The sequence below is a fragment of the Pelophylax lessonae genome (genome assembly GCF_965119305.1).
Source record: "Pelophylax lessonae genome assembly, chromosome: 3".
In the NCBI taxonomy this organism is placed as follows: domain Eukaryota; kingdom Metazoa; phylum Chordata; class Amphibia; order Anura; family Ranidae; genus Pelophylax; species Pelophylax lessonae.
In genome coordinates, this window is record NC_138770.1 from 53,079,735 (window position 1) to 53,097,687 (window position 17,953).

Sequence of the window (17,953 nt, forward strand, 5' to 3'; positions counted from 1 at the left end):
TCCCTTTTAGTTACACAAAACCACAGGTTTTCATTATGCACTATTGCGACTTTCTAGACACTGGCATCCTAACAACCAATGATGTCATCAGTTGATAAGGAGGATGTCTCCACCGCCACAGCATCCTTGCTTGACTCTCCTCCTCCCCTCTCCTTCAGGACTGGGGTTACATTAGCTGACTGATGGAGAGAAATTGACGGAGAAGAGGAACATTGGGATACTAGTCAGTACCAGTGTGCAAAAGTGTATTTGCTTTGGATGAAAAAATCACCTTGAACGTTGGGTGTCCTACTTGTGTGGATTAGAATCGTTTTTTATATTTTAGAATGGGGTGCCTCGAGATTGTCTATAATTTTAAAGGGTGCCTTGAGATTGTCTATAATTTTAAAGGGTGCCTTGATTGAAAAAAGGTTGAGAAACACTGCTCGAAGATATAGAATTTACGGTAAGACAAAACTCTGTTTCCCACTGAAGTTGTATTCCTGAATCCCGACAATACACAAGGGTCCTAATATGGTACAAGTTCAGGCCTCATACACATAAACCTAGAGGCTGCAAATTCTTCTAGTGTGAAATACCCAGCGCTTTCCTGCACCCAAGTCGCTGTGTACAGCTTTTCCTGTACACTGTGTACAGTCACCAATCTGCAAAATGCCAGTGCCACTTGTCTCCCCCTGGGCTTGTGAAAACACCAGGGAATTTACGCTAAAGGGTTTTGCAGCCCATATATCTAGCACAACCTTTGCAACACAGAGGAACCTTTGAAATAACTTTCCTGTCTCACGGATCCCCTGCTAAAAATGACTAGATCTACAACTCATGGTAGATTAGTGTGATGGTCAGTGGGAAGAATGCTCCTTACACTTGTACTCATTGGAATGAATTACCCCCTTACAGATAGCTAAAATGATCAATGATGTCAGTGGGAACTTTTCTAAGAGGCATAAGTTGTTTATTGCTCAAGGAACCCTCTAGCAACCTCTGGAGCAACCCTAGGATTCCATAGAACTCTGGTTGAAAAACCCTGACTTGGACATCCATATGCTTAAGTCCTTACATGGAAATAATTTTCTTTCTGGAGTCATTCTATAACATTGGAAACCAGCAGGAATTATCATTGTCATTTCACTTTTATTTGTTGCAGCGGATGATTTTAGCTCGCAGGATAATTTGGATGAACCAGAGGCAGCTGGATGGGATGCCACGCTCACCAATGAAGAGGAAGATGAATTCTTTGATCTGCAGATTGTCAAACACCACGAGAACGAGGTTTGTATCGGAACGTTTTAGTTCTCTAAGAATGCTCCTTACACTTGTGTTCGTTGGAATGAATTACCCTCTTAAAGATGGCTAAAAAGATCAATGATGTCAATGGGAACTTTTCTAAGAGACAGAAATTGCTTATTGCTCAAGGAACCCCTAGCAACCTCTGGAGAAACCCTAGATCTGTATGAAGGATCCGCATAACAGCAACTTTTATCCTAAAGCCTCGTACACACGCACCGATTGTTGGCCGTGAATTTTCGACCAACGTCCGATCGGCTGATTGTCGGCTTGTTAGTATGATGCTTCCGACAACCGACTGCAAATTTTTAGCCAAACAAAATCTGGTGGGCATGCTATAAAATTTTTATTGGCCGTCACCAGAACGGCCGATTGTTCTTCAGTCAGTACAGATTTCGGCAGACAAAAATGTGATGAGCAAGACTGGGCATGCTCAGAGAAGAAAAAACACACGAAAAGTAAACCAGCACATGACATCACTTCTGAAGTTGGTTGTTGTTGGTCGACAAAATTTGTGTGCAGTCTAGAGCACATTTCAACCAACACAACAACACTGGACAAAAGACGGCCGATCGGTCGGCCAACAATCGGTGCTTGTGTACGAGGCTTTACTTCACCCTATTTTGCTGCTGACCTTTTCTCATGCTTGTTCAAGTTTTAAAACACAAGTTTTGTTGGTTGAAGTGAAGTAAAATCTAAAAAGAAAAAAAAGGGAAAATTACTTTTGTGTTCCCTTTGTGTTTTATAGAATAGATAGAATTGTGGAAAGGAATGGTATCGCTTGTAGTAGTTAGTCACTTTCAAGTTGACTTGATTAAAAGTGGTGACTTCTGCTCTAAATGAGTGTCAGGAACATTCCATTATTTTTAGTGGGGCTCGGGAAGTGGTCAGTCTACTAGCCTGCCACCTCTGGGATCCCAGATTAGTGTGGCAGTTGGCATTACAGACCCGAGGGTAGTCAAAGATGCCTTCTTGGGGGGTTATCAAGTCATAGGACGCAGCTGAGGATAGAAATGGGAGGACTTCCCTCACTTTGCCAGGTGTCATTACATCTGAGGTCTTTGAGCGCATGTCAGGGAGGCAGAGGGAAATTTGTGCTGGGGGCTATTTTAGCTTTGGGGAAAGGAGGGGGTGTTTGTACCAAAAGGGAGGGGGTATTTTTTCTTGTGGGGGGTAGAGAAATGTGTGTTAGTTACTGGCCCCTCTATTGTATTAGGTGCTGTTGATCTCTGCACACTGCGTTACATATTACTAACCTTTGAACTCTGATATATATACTCCTTATCCCAGAACCTTGCATTGAATAAATATGACCTTTCATCCCTGTTACTTTCTTATGACTCTTGCGTCTAACCCCCCCTGCACTCTGCGTTACATGCTACTGACCTCTGAACTCTGCATTACTTACTCCTGAGTCCTGCACTCTGCATTACATACTACTGCCCTCTGAACTCTGCATTACTTACTCCTGAGTCCTGCACTCTGCATTACATACTGCTGACCTCTGAACTCTACATTACTCCCGAGTCAGGCACTCTGCTTTGCATCCTGCTGACCTCTGAACTCTGCATTACTTACTCCTGATCTCTGCACTCTACATTACATACTGCTGACTTCTGAACTCTGCATTACTTACTTCAGAGTCTTGCACTCTGCGTTGCATTTTTCTGAACTCTGCATTACTTACTCCGAACTCCTGCACTCTGTGTTGCATACTGTTGACCTCTGAACTCTGCTTTACTTACTGCTGACCTCTCAAACTTTGCATTACTGCTGGGTCCTGCACTCTGCGTTGCATACTTCTGAACTCGGCATTACCTTCTCCTAAGTCCTGCACTCTGCGTTGCATATTGCTGACCTCTGAACTCTGCTTTACTTCTGATCCCTGCACTCTGCGTTAAACACTGCTGACCTCTATAACTCTGCATTACTCCTGAGTCCTGCACTCTGCGTTGGATACTGCTGAACTCTGCATTACTTCTGATCCCTGCACTCTGCATTACATACTGTTGACCTCTGAACTATGCATAACTTACTCTTAAGTCCTGCATTCTTCATTTCATACAGTTGACCTCTGAACACTACATTACCCCTGAGTCCTACACTTTACTTTGCATACTGCTGACCTCTGAACACCGCATTACTTACTTTTTCAGTCGTGCACTCTGCGTTACATGCTGTTGACCTCTGAACTCTGCATTACTTACCCCGGAGTCCTGCGCTCTGCATTACATACTTCTGACCTCTGAGCTCTGCATTACTTTTTACTGAGTCCTGCACTCTGCATTTCATACTGCTTGACCTCCGAACTCTACATTACTCCCGAGTCCTGCACTCTGCATTACTGGCCTGTTAGTGTGCCTGTGCCATGAGGACCGGAGTTGAGAAACCCTGGTCTAGCCTGTAGAGGTCTGTGCATCTGTCAATGGATATGCCTTCCCAGACCATCACTGACCCATCACCAAAAAGGTCCTACTGAATGATGTTACAGGCAGCATAACATTCTCCATGGCTTCTCCTGACCGTTTCACGTCTGTCACATGTGCTCAGAGTGAACCTGCTCTCATCTGTGAAAAGCACAGGGCGCCAGTGGAGGACCTTCCAATTCTGGTGTTAAATAGCAAATGCCAATCGAGCTCCACGGTGCTAGGCATTATGCACAGGGCCTACTAGAGGACGTCGGGACCTCAGGCCACCCTCATGAAGTCTGTTTCTGATTGTTTGGTCAGAGACATTCACACCAGTGGCCTGCTGGAGGACATTTTGTAGGGCTTTGGCAGTGCTCATCCTGTTCCTCCTTGCACAAAGGAGCAAATACCGGTCCTGCTGATCAGTTATGGACCTTCTAAGGCCCTGTCCAGCTCTCCTAAAATAACTGCCCATCTCATTGAATCTCCTCCATGCTCTTGAGACTGTGCTTGGAGACACAACAAACCTTCTGGCAATGGGACGTATTGATGTGCCATCCTGGAGGAGTTGGACTGCCGGTGCAACCTCTATAGGGTCCAGGTATCGCATCATGCTACCAGTAGTGACACTGACCCCAGCCCAATGCAAAACTAGTGAAAAAAAATCAGGAAAGAGAAGTAGGGGGAAAAAAATATTGGTGGCTTCCACCTGTAAACCATTCCTGTTTTGGAGGTCATCTCATTGTTGCCCATCTAGTGCACCTGCTAATTTCATTAACACCAAAGCAGCCGAAACGGATTAACAACCCCCTTTGCTACTTAACTGACCAGATCAATATCCCAGGAGTTTTTGACTTGATACTATACTCTGATTAAAAAGTGTTCCTTTAATTTTTTTGAGCAGTGTATGTAAATAGGTAACTATTACCAAATTATTCATTCATAGTGGAAACATGTATGAGTAATTTGGATTTAACTGTTAATATAATCAATTGGAATATCTACCATGAAATCTAGAAAAAGAAAATCGAAGAAAAAGAACATTTTGGGGTAGATATTCTGCAGCAGGGCGGCCGCTCTGCACCAGATCACGTACCTAGTACGTGATCTGACACTTCCGAGTCTGGGGCGCATGCTGCCGGCAACCCCGCTCCCCTTGTGATTGGACACAACAGGAGCCAATCAGCGGGTCCGGCGGGCGCTATGTTCGCTGACACCTGCTGATCGTTAGGGAGAAAGGCAGATTGGTGGTCTGCCTATGTGAACAAGGCAGACCACCATTCTGTGAGAGGGGAATGTGTTGACCCTGTGTTCCTGCTAAGCGGGAACAAGGATCCCTACATTCCCCAGTCAAAGAACCTCCCCCACAGTTAGTAATCACTCCCAGGGAACACAGTTAACCCTTTGATCGCCCCTGATGTTAACCCCTTCCTGCCAGTGTCATTAGGACAATGACAGTGCATATTTTTTAGCCCTGATCACTGCATTAGTGTCACTGGTCCCCAAAAAGTGTCAGGTGTCTGATTTGTCGCAATATCCTGCTATAAGTCACTGATCGCTGCCATTACTAGAAAAAAAAAACAAAAACATATATATACCATAGTTTGTAGATGCTTTTGCGCAAACCAATCAATATACACGTATTGGTATTTTATATATTTATATATATATATATATATATATATATATATATATATATATATACATGTAGCAGAATACATACTGGCCTAAATTGTTAAAGAAATTCGATTTTTTAAAAAAATTTTATTGCGAAGGTTTTATAGCAGAATATAAAACATATTGAGTTTTTTTCAGAATTGTCGGTCTACTTTTGTATATAGCACAAAAAATTAAAACTGCAGAAGTGATCAAGTACCACCAAAAGAAAGCTCTATTTGTTTGGAAAAAAAGAACATATATTATATTTGGGACAGCGTCGCACGACCGCACAATTGTCAGTTAAAGAAACGCAGTGCCGTATCACAATATATTCTTTGCCAGTCTTCGAGTTCCTGGTGCTGCCATCTTGCATGTGGGAAGTCAGCTGTGTCTTCCCGCTGCCCGCTGCACATGCATGGGAGGTGCTGCACATTCAGAATGGTCCCGCATTCTCCTGTGACTCCAATGTATCCCAGGTGGTTGAGGGCAGGGAGGAGGGCTGGACTTCTGCTCTTCCCGGGTAGGTGAGAGGAGCCGAAGAGGGAGCCTCTCCCTGCTCCCATAAAAACGCAAACCCTCCAAAAGTGGTAGGGAGGAGGGGGATGTCGAGGGGAGGAGGAAAATCAGAACTTCCTGTATTAGCTGAAATTCTGCTTTAAAGTGTAACTCCAAAATTATTGCACCTATCTTTGTTAATTTTGCTATGTTCCTTTTCAGGTAAAGGCAGAGGCCTCCTGGGATTGCACTGTCCACAGCTGCCCGCAGCTCAGTAAAGGCTCCTCCGCAGATGAGAGAGTCTACCTCATTGCCAGAGTGACCGTACAGCTGAGTCACCCTGCTGAGATGCAGCTGGTTCTACGCAAGCGCATATGCGTCAATGTCTACAGCCGCCAGGTGAGAAGCAGGACCTCAATCATTTTTACCAGATGTCTCTACAGAACGTGAACAACAATGCAAACTATTTCAGCGATTGTGAAACCAAAAAAAGCAATTCTTTGATATAGTTAGCAGATAGTTAAGGGCTCCTTTACATAGTGGTGATTAAATACCACCAAAAGAAACCTGTTTTTGGAAATGAAATGACATTAATTCCATTTATGTACAGCATTGCTAAACAGTGCAATTGTCAATTAAAGTCACGCAGTGGCGTATCGCAAGAAATGGCATGGTCCCGAAGGGGGGGAGGGGGGGTAAATATTCAGGAGATGAAGTGGTAATGCACATCTGGGAATGCATATCCACTCAGCAGTCTAGTGTAAATATGGCACTTAGAAAACTATTGTTTCTCTATCGTCCATCGACAGACGCAGCCTGATCTCCATGAGCTGAGGCTGAGGCTGCGTCTGTCGATGGACATCAGAGAAAAAGATTTTACGGTAAGATCTTACAAAAAATCTTATTTTTCTATGTGTCATTGCAGTTACTTGCTTTAAAAAATCGCTGCTTCACCCTATCCAGTCTATGTAGTTATCACGTGTAAGATGCCCTCAGTCTTGCCCCACCCCACAAGCCACGCCCTCTGACATGTTTCACCCCACCCATCGGGGCTTAGTCCAAGAGGTCTCTGACTAAGCTCCCATGGGTGCGGTAAAACATGTCAGAGCGTGTCTTGAGGATTGGTGCAAAGTTGAGGCCATCTTACACGTGATAACTACATAGACTAGGTAGGGTTGAGCAGCGATTTTTCTAAGTATGCTACACATTACTGGATGGGGATATTTTCAGTCAGCACCCCATTCCTGAGTACCAGCGGGACTTTATGTACTCTCTTCCTTTGCATAGAGCAGCACTACAAGCATTTACAGGTCACATCCATGTGTTCATCCAGTGAGGAAAAACACAGGTAACTGCACACAGTGTTAAGGGGCCCTAAAGCTTTACCCAAAGCAAATATAAAAAGCCATGGAAAGCAAAAGACAGCGCTACAACCCTGGAAACCCGATCCTGCGAGGTAAACACCAGTGCCCCACTCCTAGCCTTTGCAAGCAGCTTCTTTTCTACATGAGCAGAAGAGCTGACACCTTGGTGTATTGCAGTAAGTCCTGCATTACTGAAAATCGAACAATACAGGGAGGAAAAGGATCCAACACAGAAATGTGGACGCATTTCAGCCCCTATAGGCCCTACTCGTATTAATAAGGCCTGTAGGGGCTGAAATGTGTCAGTTTTTTGGGCTGGATATTATTCCCCACCGTACTGTTTGATCTTCAATAAAGCATGTCTTACTGCAATACACCAAGCGCTGGCTCTTCTGGTCGTGAAGAAAGCCCCCTTTTAACCCCCAGACACTTTACCCAGGTGGTGGCTCTCAATCCTGGCAGTCATTGACAGTTTTGATCATTTGAACACTTCGTCAGTTATGACTTAGTCATCACGTGGGTGGCTTCACTAACAAAATAAGCCTGCAGATGGCATTGCAGCCTGGAGATTAAAATGTTCATCTGTTTAATACTGTCATTATCAGATACAATTACAATACAAAATAAAAATTGTATAGCCGGTCTACAAAAAATAAAAACCCTGCTTTATTTATGATAACCTGATCCCAAATAAAAACCTTATATGCCCTTAAAATAATATACATATTTAGATATGCAAATTTGTCATAAAGTTATAGTCAAGTTAACCAACAAATACCAACACTGCTAAGTTTGGGCTGGGCATCTGGATGTCATTGATCTGTGGTCATGAAAGGGTTAATCCATTCATGGATTACTTTAATGCTAAGCAATGGGGTCCAAGCTTGTTGCAGATAGCTGTATACACAAAGCTTTCGCATTGTCTTCACACTAAAAGAAATGTAATGCCACAAGTGATGTAACCACTCTTCCTAGAAGTACAAAAGGTTTTGCAGAGTTGTTGTTGCGCTATCCAGTGTCTCCTTGCAGCAATAGATAACTGTTTTAGAGTGATTTTATTGCTGGCTGATTGAAGCCTCCAACTGATCATTGTTAGAAGTGCTCTGTTGCTGCACAGCTGGATGATGGGTCTGGATCAGGTCCCCCTCCCTAAATTAATCCCCAGCTCTCAAACCTGATGATCCAGATGACATTTGTGTTTACTGCGCATGAAATACGTAAATGAACGTAATTTGTTTATTTTATCACAGTCACATGTTGGGGTTGTATTCAAACGGTGCAATGAAAGATCACACAAATTCTTGGAAGCATAACATTTATTCAAAGCAGTGACAGATACAGATTATACTAGAAAATATAACAAGAATACTTAACTAGAGATGCTGTTGCTGCCACGGAGTCCCACCCCCTTTTGCAGCGTGGCACACTGGGTATCACAGACGCATACATGATTTCAAGCTCGGAAGACAAGACTGAATGTTCCAAATTACAAATGTAATATATAGGATTTGTGTGTAAAAAATGGTCCACTCCCCTTAGAGCAAGATGACCTTTAAAGGACCTGGTCAGTTTTCAGTGATATTCCTTTGGTATGAGTTAGCTAATCAGACTTTGTCCCGTATGGCCCCTTAGCCAGGTTTAGAGTTCATTATTAGGTATTGTGCGCCAACAATAAGAAGGAAATCTGAAATATACAATTTCCTGATCTATGTTATGCAGGTACAGTGAATCCGGAAAGTATTCACATCGCTTCACTTTTTTCACATTTTGTTATGTTACAGCCATATTCAAAAACTGATGAAATTCATTATTTTCCTCACTATTCTACAACCAATCCCCCATGACGACAACAGGAAAGGGATTTGTTTGAAATCTTTGCAAATGTATTAAAAATAAAAAACAAAAATCCCATGTACATAAGTATTCATAGCCTTTGCTCAATACTTTGGTGAAGCACCTTTGGCACCAATTACAGCCTCTAATCTTTTTGAGTAGGATGCTACAAGCATGGCACACCTATTTTTGGGCAGTTTCTTCCATTCTTCTCTGCAGAAGCTTTCCAGCCAATCAGGTTGGATGGGGAGCGTCGGTGCACAGCCATTTTCAGATCTCTCTAGAGCTGTTCAATTGGGTTCAAGTCTAGGCTTTGGCTAGGCCACTCGAGGGCATTCACAGAGTTGTCCCTTAGCCACTCCTTTGTTATCTTGGCTGTGTGCTTAGTGTTGTCCTGTCGAAGATGAACCTTCGCCCTTGTCTGAGGTCCAGAGCCCTCTGCAGCAGGTTTTCATGAAGGATGTCTCTGTACATTGCTGCATTCATTTTCCCTCGATCCTGACTAATCTCCCAGTTTCTGACGCTGAAAAACATCCCCACAGCATGATGCTGCCACCACCATGCTTCACTGTAGGGATGTTATTGCCCAGGTGATGAGCGGTACCTGGTTTCCTCCAGACATAACGCTTGCCATTGAGGCCTAAGAGTTTAAACTTTGTTTCATCAGGCCAGAGAATTTTGTTTCTCATTGTCTGACAGTCCTTCAGGTTCCTTTTGGCAAACTCCAGGTGGGCTGTCATGTGACTTTTAATGAGGAGTGGCTTCTGTCTGGCCATACAGGCCTGATTGGTGGAGTGCTGCAGAGATGATTGTTCTTCTGGAAGGTTCTCCTCTCCACAGAGAAACGCTGGAGCTCTGTCAGTATGACTATCAGATTCTTGGTCATCTATCTGACTAAGGTCCTTCTCCCTCGATCGCTCATTTTGGCCAGGCGGCCCGATCTAGGAAGAGTCCTGTTAATTCCAAACTTCTTCCATTTACGGATGATGGAGGCCACTATGCTCATTGGGACCTTCAATGCTGCAGACATTTTTCTGTACCTTTCCCCAGATCTGTCACCCGATACAATCCTGTCTCAGAGGTCCACAGACAATTCTTTGGACTTCCTGGCTTGGTTTGTGCTCTGACATGCACTGTTAACTGTGGGACCTTATATAGACAGGTGTGTGCCTTTCCAAATCCTGTCCAATCAACTGAATTCACCACAGGTGGACTCCAATCAAGTTGTAGAACAACCTTAATGATGATCATTAGAAACCGGATGCATCAGGGCTCAATTTTGAGTATCATGGCAAAGGTTGTGAATACTTATGTACATGTGATTTTATTTTTTTTTATTTTTAATAAATTTGCAAAGATTTCAAACAAACTTCTTTTACGATGTCCTTATGGGGTATTGTTTGTAGAATGTTGAGGAAAATAATGAGTTTAATCAATTTTGGATAACAAAATGTGGAAAAAGTGAAGCGCTGTGAATACTTTCCAGATTCACTGTATTTAGTAATTGCCAACCTGTAAAAAAAAGTCACCTTTGTGCTAATTTGTGCCTTTTCAACCTTACTTGATCTTATCTTAATGTTAAACTAATATTTTACCCCCAATTTTTTTCCTGTGTTCATCGCCCAGGGAATAAAGCTCTCCAAATAGGTTTACATTGAAAAAGTTTCACCTATGTGATATAATTTTAAAGGATAAGTTCAGGTTTTGGAAAAAAAATAAATGCAGATTTTTTTGCGGTAAAAAAATGCGCATTTCAATTTTTCTTTGGCCTGTAACGCATTGCACCAGCGATCAGCAGATCGCTGGTGCCATGCAGATCTGCCAGTGTATCTGCTTCCCTGTACATCCCGTAGGGTTAAGCAGATATAAGACAGGAAGCATGAATGAACTACCACGGCACTGTTCCACGCCATGGTTAGTTCATTGAAAACTACAAGCTAACAGCCTCAAAGGCTGCCGATCCTTGTTGTTTTCCATGCTCAGAGCCCTGTCAATCGGTGACACCACCGGTCGGGCGGAGCCCCACTCGTCCACATATTTATTTTATTTTTTTTAATTGTGACCGCTAGTGGGGAGAGAGAAGAACCCTGCTAGCTGTCACCGCGGAGATCGGGGAGGTGAGGAGGCTGGTCTGTTCATAACATGTTACGCCCTGAATATGGGTGTAACATGTTATGAAAGATGGACTTCTCCTTTATTAAGAAGACCTTGTTGATTATAATTTGGATTAAAGGAGAAGTTTGGTCAAAGCTTTTTTGGCTGTACTTCTATTGATCACAGTAGTGTAGCTTGTTCTGCACTCCTGTGACCCGTTTTCAGCCATCATCATCACTTAGCCAGTCCAGGCTCAGGAAAGATTATATGATCAGCATCCACCCAGATGCCTGGTCCAGCACCTGGTTCAGGCTTTCAGTGATCCGCTGAGAGCCTGAGCCAGCCTCTCCACCCTCCTCAGTCCAGTGTTCCAGTGAGCACTGATGAAGAGAGCAGAGAGCTGGTGACTGACAGTCAGGGCTCTCTGCTCAGAGCAGAGGGGGAGAACTGAGCAATCAGTGGTTTTTGATCTCTCAATTCTCACTCCAGAGACAGCAGAGGACAGATGTAGCATCTGATCGATGCTACATCCATCGAGGTGAGTGTAATTGTGTTTTTTTAAGCCCAAACTTCTCCTTTTAAATATTTAAGGGTGTACAAATTACGGAAATGTTGCATTGGGATAAGTTGCTATTTTTTTATTTTTTTTAAATTTCTGTTTTTTTTTATATTTATTACCAAAAAATAAACAAGCAAATAAAAATATGTATCCAAATCTGCTACCAAATTAAAGCCTTTTTCTGACCCCCAAAAAATGTTTAAGGGCTCTTTCGCACAGTCCGTCCGTCAGACGGACTCGGTTTATCTCAGCGGGGGATCGATCCACCACTGAGCAGGAGGATGACAACTGTTCTGCGCGCTGTGTGCGGAGAGACAACTGTCAGGTCCCCATGCACCTCTATGGGGGAATCGGATGGGAACGGACCGTTGGTCTGTTCTCATCCCATCCCATCCGGTCCGATCGGCTGGACGGATGGAAAATAGGGTTTCCATCCATCCAGATTTGACGGATCGGCTGTCAGCGGACATGTCTCCGCTGACATCCAATGCCCCATAGAGATGCCTGGGGATGACCGTTCAGATCCGCCAAAAAATCTGACAGGCGGATCTGAATGGTCCGCCTGTGTGAAAGGGGCCTAATACCTTACTTTTCTTTTTTTCCTCCTATTGCAGTTTTTATGTTCTAGTGTTATACTTCAATGTTATTTTTTATTGTAGGGGTTCGCTCAGAATTTTCTAAGACGAATGTCTCACAGGAGCAACATTACGAGCTGTGGAGTGACTGTTGAAATCGTCTCCAATATTCCTGAGGTAGGAAGTTAATACTGTGTTTGCACATTTGGTCTAAGAGTGGACTTGTGCTCCAAACTGAAAGCCTGTATCTATCTGTAGTAATTATGTTTTACTTTTATTTTTTTATTTTTGGAGTACTTTGGGGTCTATTTAGGCAAATCCAGCTTGCTTTGCCACCTGAGATCCTGTGGCAGAACCCTGGTGTTGGTCACATGACCAAGCATCGGTCAAATGTTTAATTTATGCAGTTACTGTCCTTAACATTTAAGTACTGCGACATGGTTAAATATTTATATGCATGTGCTTTCACTTCTAAAGGCTCGTTTCCACTGAGCGTTATGGTACGGTTCGGTACGGTACGCAATTTTTGCCGTTTCCATTGTGAATGGTACCCTAATTCCGAACCGTACCGTACCACTTTTTTGGTACCCTTTCGTTGGGGTACCAAGCACATTAGTACCGTACCAACAGGGTGGAGCTACACTCTGTAGAACTTTGATTGGTTGACAGAGAATCGTCCATCACAGCTTTCCGGCTACACCAGGCCTATCATGAAAGGGTACTATTGGCAGTGGAAACGCAAGGTGTACCGCACTGAACCGAACCGAACCGAACCGTACCGTACCACTCAGTGGAAACGAGGCATAATTTTAGGTCTTGTATAATGGAATGGAGTTCACGGCATTTGCAGCTCTCAGACTTACTATTACCTGATCCGTCCCATATCTTGTTGGCTCCTGCCAAATTCAGAGATGGGGCAGAGGTCCATTCCAGCACCAAAACACAATTCATTAGTACAGTTTTCTTTGTCTGGTCACCTTCGTTTACATAAAGAAAAAGTAGAACATGGGGTGAAATGTGGAGGAGTAACACGACTACCAGCGCCCATCTCTCATACACCCTCCTACTCTGCAATCAAATTCAAATTAACTTTGAAGCATTAAAATAAATCAGCAAATTGCCATAGCAACTGAGTATGTATGGGTTTTAATAAGAAGGTGGTGGAGGAAGAGGGATAGTTCTAGGGCAGTTTGGGGGGGTAAGGGATAATATAATAGGGAATAGGGGATGAGTCCAACTCATCACCTCTTGACACACTCTGACTCTAAAGGCCCGTACACACGTACCGATCGTCGGCATACAAATGTTCGTCTTTTCTCCCCGGGATGTCGGTGTCTGTTGAAAAGTGCAAAGACAGCACAAGGACAGCACAAGAATTTTGTCTGCAGACTTCAGCTGACTGCAGAAGTGATGTCATGTAATGGTTAACTTTCCCTGTGTTTTTAATTTTCTGAGCATGCCCAGTCTTGCAAATCTGCGGTCTGTCGGCCGAATTCTGTACTGACAGGCGAACAATCGTCCGTTCTGGTGTCCGCAGACAAAAATTTTCATGTTTGCACGAAAGACTTTTGTCCGCGGATTGTGCGCAGACATCTGTCGGAGGCACCATACTAACACGCGTACAATCGGCAGATCTTTCGTCCGCCGACGTTTGTATGCCGACGATCGGTACGTGTGTACGGGCCTTAACTTGCCATCTCTCACTGGTCTCGCTTTTGCTAGTCTATCCCTGTCTCTGGGTAGTCTGTCTCATGTGACAGTGCTAGTAAACAGCGCAAAAGGTTGTGAATATTAGTTTATAATCGGAGTAATAACTAAATCCGCCTAAAGTGCATCCAAAAATTAAAGTGCATGGTGCAAAAACCTGTGCAATAATAAGTGCAAATCTTAATCAAACGTATATAAATACACCATAAAAATACTGAAAACGAATTGACATTAATAAATGATAAATAAATTAGTAATATTTCCACGTAAAAGTCCATACACAGTGACAAAAAAGCGCTTCAGCAAGTAGCCAGTGAAAGAAAGTCCACAAAAGTGCTTAAGTGCTGAAAAAACTGTGCAAAACCATGCCAGCAATCAGATGGGATGTTGTGAGGATCCACCCTCTTTAGATGTTCCACTTACCAGACAAAAAGGACCCTTGGGCAATACTGTATAAGGGTCAAACAAGCATGTGTCCAGTAAGGAACTAGGTGAGTATCCTTTAAGGCTGATGTGGAATGTAATTCTCTCAACATGTAGATCAGCAGGATAATGGGACCATATGGGGAAGGAAAGCTCACAATAGTGTAATACTGATAAGGAACGTTTATTGATAGAAGAAAATATATTACACTCACATTTGCTCAATAAAACCAGGCTTTGTTAATCATATATATGCTTCTGCGTGTCTTCCGGCTTGCGGTGCGCTCGGGGATGCGCTTGGTCCCGGCGTGCGTACCACCACTACCGAAAGTGACGTAGCGGCAAGCGTAGGACCGGAAATTGCGTCGACGCGTTTCACCCTCCTCCTGGGCTTTATCACAGACGTATCCTCTCCCCCTCCCCCTCTCCCCTCCCTCCCTCTCCCCCTCTCTCCCTCTCCCCCTCTCCCCCTCTCCCTCTCTCTCCCCCTCTCTCCCCCTTTCTCCCCCCCTCTCTCCCCCTTTCTCTCCCCCTTTCTCCCCCCCCTCTCCCCTTTCTCCCCCCCCTCCCCCTTTCTCCCCCCTCTCCCCCTTTCTCCCCCCCTCTCCCCCTTTCTATCCCCCTTTCCCCCCCTTCTCCCCCTTCCCCCCCTTCTCCCCCCTTCCCCCCCCCTCCACATTTCTCCCCCCTCTCCCCCTTTCTCCCCCCCCCTCTCCCCCTTTCTCCCCCCCTCTCCCCCTTTCTCCTCCCCCTTTCTCCCCCCTCTCCCCCTTTCTCCCCCTTTCTCCCCCCTCTCCCCCTTTCTCCCCCTCTCTCTCTCTCCCTTTCTCCCCCTCTCTCTCCCTTTCTCCCCCTCTCTCTCCCTTTCTCCCCCTCTCTCTCCCTTTCTCCCCCTCTCTCTCCCTTTCTCCTTCTCCCCCCTCTCTCCTCTCCCCCCCCTTCTCCCTCTCCCCCCCTCTCTCCCTTTCTCCTTCTCTCCCCCCTCTCTCCTCTCCCCCCCTTCTCCCTCTCCCCCCCTCTCCCTTTCTCCCCCCCTCTCTGCCTTTCTCCCCTCTCTCTCCCTTTCTCCTTCTCTCCCCTCTCTCCCTCCCCCCCCCCCTTTCCCTTTCTCTCCCCCCTCTCTCCCTTTCTCTCCCTCTCCCTCTCTCCCCCCCTCTCTCTCTCTCTCCCTCTCTCTCCCCCTCTCTCTCTCCCTTTCTCTCCCTCTCTCTCCCTTTCTCTCCCTCTCTCTCCCTTTCTCCCCCTCTCTCTCCCTTTCTCTCCCTCCCCCTTTCTCCCCCTCTCTCCCCCTTTCTCCCCCTCTCTCTCCCCCTTTCTCCCCCTCTCTCTTCCCCCTTTCTCCCCCTCTCTCTCCCTTTCTCCCCCTTTCTCCCCCTCTCTCTCCCCCTCTCTCTCCCTCTCCCCCCCCTTTCTCCCTCTCCCCCCCTCTCCCTCTCCCCCCCTCTCCCTTTCTCCCCCCTCTCCCTCTCTCTCCCCCTCTCTCTCTCCCCTCTCTCTCCCCCTCTCTCTCTCCCCTCTCTCTCCCCCTCTCTCTCCCCCTCTCTCTCCCCCTCTCTCTCCCCTCTCTCTCCCCCTCTCTCTCCCCCTCTCTCTCTCCCTCTCTCTCTCCCTCTCTCTCTCCCTCTCTCTCTCCCTTTCTCTCCCTTTCTCTCCCTCTCTCTCCCTTTCTCTCCCTTTCTTCCCCTCTCTCTCTCCCTTTCTCCCCCTCTCTCTTCCTTTCTCCCCCTCTCTCTCTCCCTTTCTCCCCCCCTCTCTCTCCCTTTCTCCCCCTCTCTCCCCCTCTCTCCACCCCCTCTCCCCCTCTCCACCCTCTCTCCCCCCTCTCCACCCTCTCTCCCCCTCTCCCCCCTCTCTCCCCCCTCCCCCTCTTCCCCTCTCTCTCCCTCTCTCCTCCCCCTCTCTCCCCCTCTTCCCCTCTCTCTCCCTCTCTCCTCCTCTCTCTCCCTCTCTCCTCCTCTCTCTCCCCCTCTCTCTCCCTCTCTCCCCCTCTCTCTCCCTCTCTCCCCCTCTCTCTCCCTCCCCCCCTCTCTCCCCCTCTCTCTCCCCCCCCCTCTCTCCCCCTCTCTCCCTCCCCCCTCTCCCCTCTCTCCCTCCCCCCTCTCCCCTCTCTCCCTCCCCCCTCTCCCCCTCTCCCCTCTCTCCCTCCCCCCTCTCCCCTCTTTCCCCCCTCTCCTCTCTCTCCCTCCCCCCTCTCCCCTCTCTCCCTCCCCCCTCTCTCCCCCTCTCCCCTCTCTCCCCCCTCTCCCCTCTCTCCCTCCCCCCTCTCCCCCCTCTCTCCCTCCCCCTCTCCCCTCTCTTCCTCCTCCCTCTCCCCTCTCCCCTCTCTCCCCCCCTCCCCTCTCTCCCCCCTCTCCCCTCTCTCCCCCCCTCCCCCCTCTCTACCCCCTCCCCCCTCTCCCCCCTCCCCTCTCTCCTCTCTCCCCCCTCTCTCCTCTCTCCCCCCTCCTCCCCCTCTTCCCCCTCTCTCTCCCTCTTCCCCCTCTCTCTCCCTCTTCCCCCTCCTCTCCCCCTCTCTCTCTCTTCCCTCTCTCTCCCTCTTCCCTCTCTCTCCCTCTTCCCTCTCTCTCCCTCTTTCTCCCTCCCCCCCTCTCTCTCCCTCTTCCCTCTCTCTCCCTCTTTCTCCCTCCCCCCCTCTCTCTCCCTCTCCCCCCTCTCTCTCTCTCTTTCTTCTTCCTCCTCTATGTCTAATGGATCACTGGATGGAATATTTTCGTCTGAGCTATATGAAGCTCTCTATGTTGAGTCTCTTTTCTGTGTCCAAGGTGACATGTGGAGAAACCATCATTGGGAGTACCATACCATACTTATTGCCACACATTATTGTTGTGGTAAGTGCGGTCTCTGCTGTCACCAGTCCTCCCCATCCTCTCCAGTAACATTACTCTGTAAAGGTTATGCTGTCATTTCTCTGACACTGGCTTTTTGATGACTGCTGTCTGAGCACAATGCACAGAATACAAAGTTTCATTGATTCTTTTTAGTCAATATCTCCTGCAGTTCATAGCGCCGGTGAGCGTTGTTGCTCTTTCTGGGAGGCTCACATCTCTGTCGTTTCTGTCTACATAGTAGATAATGGATATCCTTTTTTCTGAAATATTACCTCATGCCAGGCAATTGGGTATCATTAAAGCAGATCTTTGGATAAATATAAAACCAAGCTGGGTTTGTACAATCACAAAAAAAAAAATCTCTAAATGCAAAACTGGAAATGGGCTTTAAAATGGCCAAAGACTACATAAAACATCAAGCAATGTTCTTTATTTCAACCATCATTTTAGTTTGTTGGGCTGTTTGTAAATCGCATTTTTCAATAACATACGCCCCAGACGGTCATAGGTTTTTCATTGTACAAATGTACTTTTGCGTATAGCATGTGTGGAGTGTGGCTTACTTCATTGAACCCATGAGATACAAAATAGGGGGGATGGAAGTATTACCTCCAATTCAGATAATATAACTTTATTCCTTATCCTCAGGACTCTCAAAGCTCTGAAGACCGAGAAGCCCTGGCACACCTGGCAGCAAATGCAGAGGATGCCGGCTCTGCAGATT

General features: G+C 46.1%; 1 protein-coding gene across 3 annotated transcripts in view; it reads left to right on the top strand.

Annotated features, from left to right (window-relative positions):
• KIF13B (kinesin family member 13B) overlaps positions 1-17,953 on the top strand; it is a 518,118-nt gene that overhangs the window by 374,304 nt on the left and 125,861 nt on the right. For all 3 annotated transcript variants that reach the window (XM_082248971.1, XM_082248973.1, XM_082248972.1), the window contains 3 exons: positions 1,145-1,269; positions 6,069-6,245; positions 12,356-12,448. In XM_082248971.1, coding sequence (XP_082105097.1) covers positions 1,145-1,269; positions 6,069-6,245; positions 12,356-12,448 — 395 coding nt within the window. The remainder of the gene's footprint in view (positions 1-1,144; positions 1,270-6,068; positions 6,246-12,355; positions 12,449-17,953) is intronic.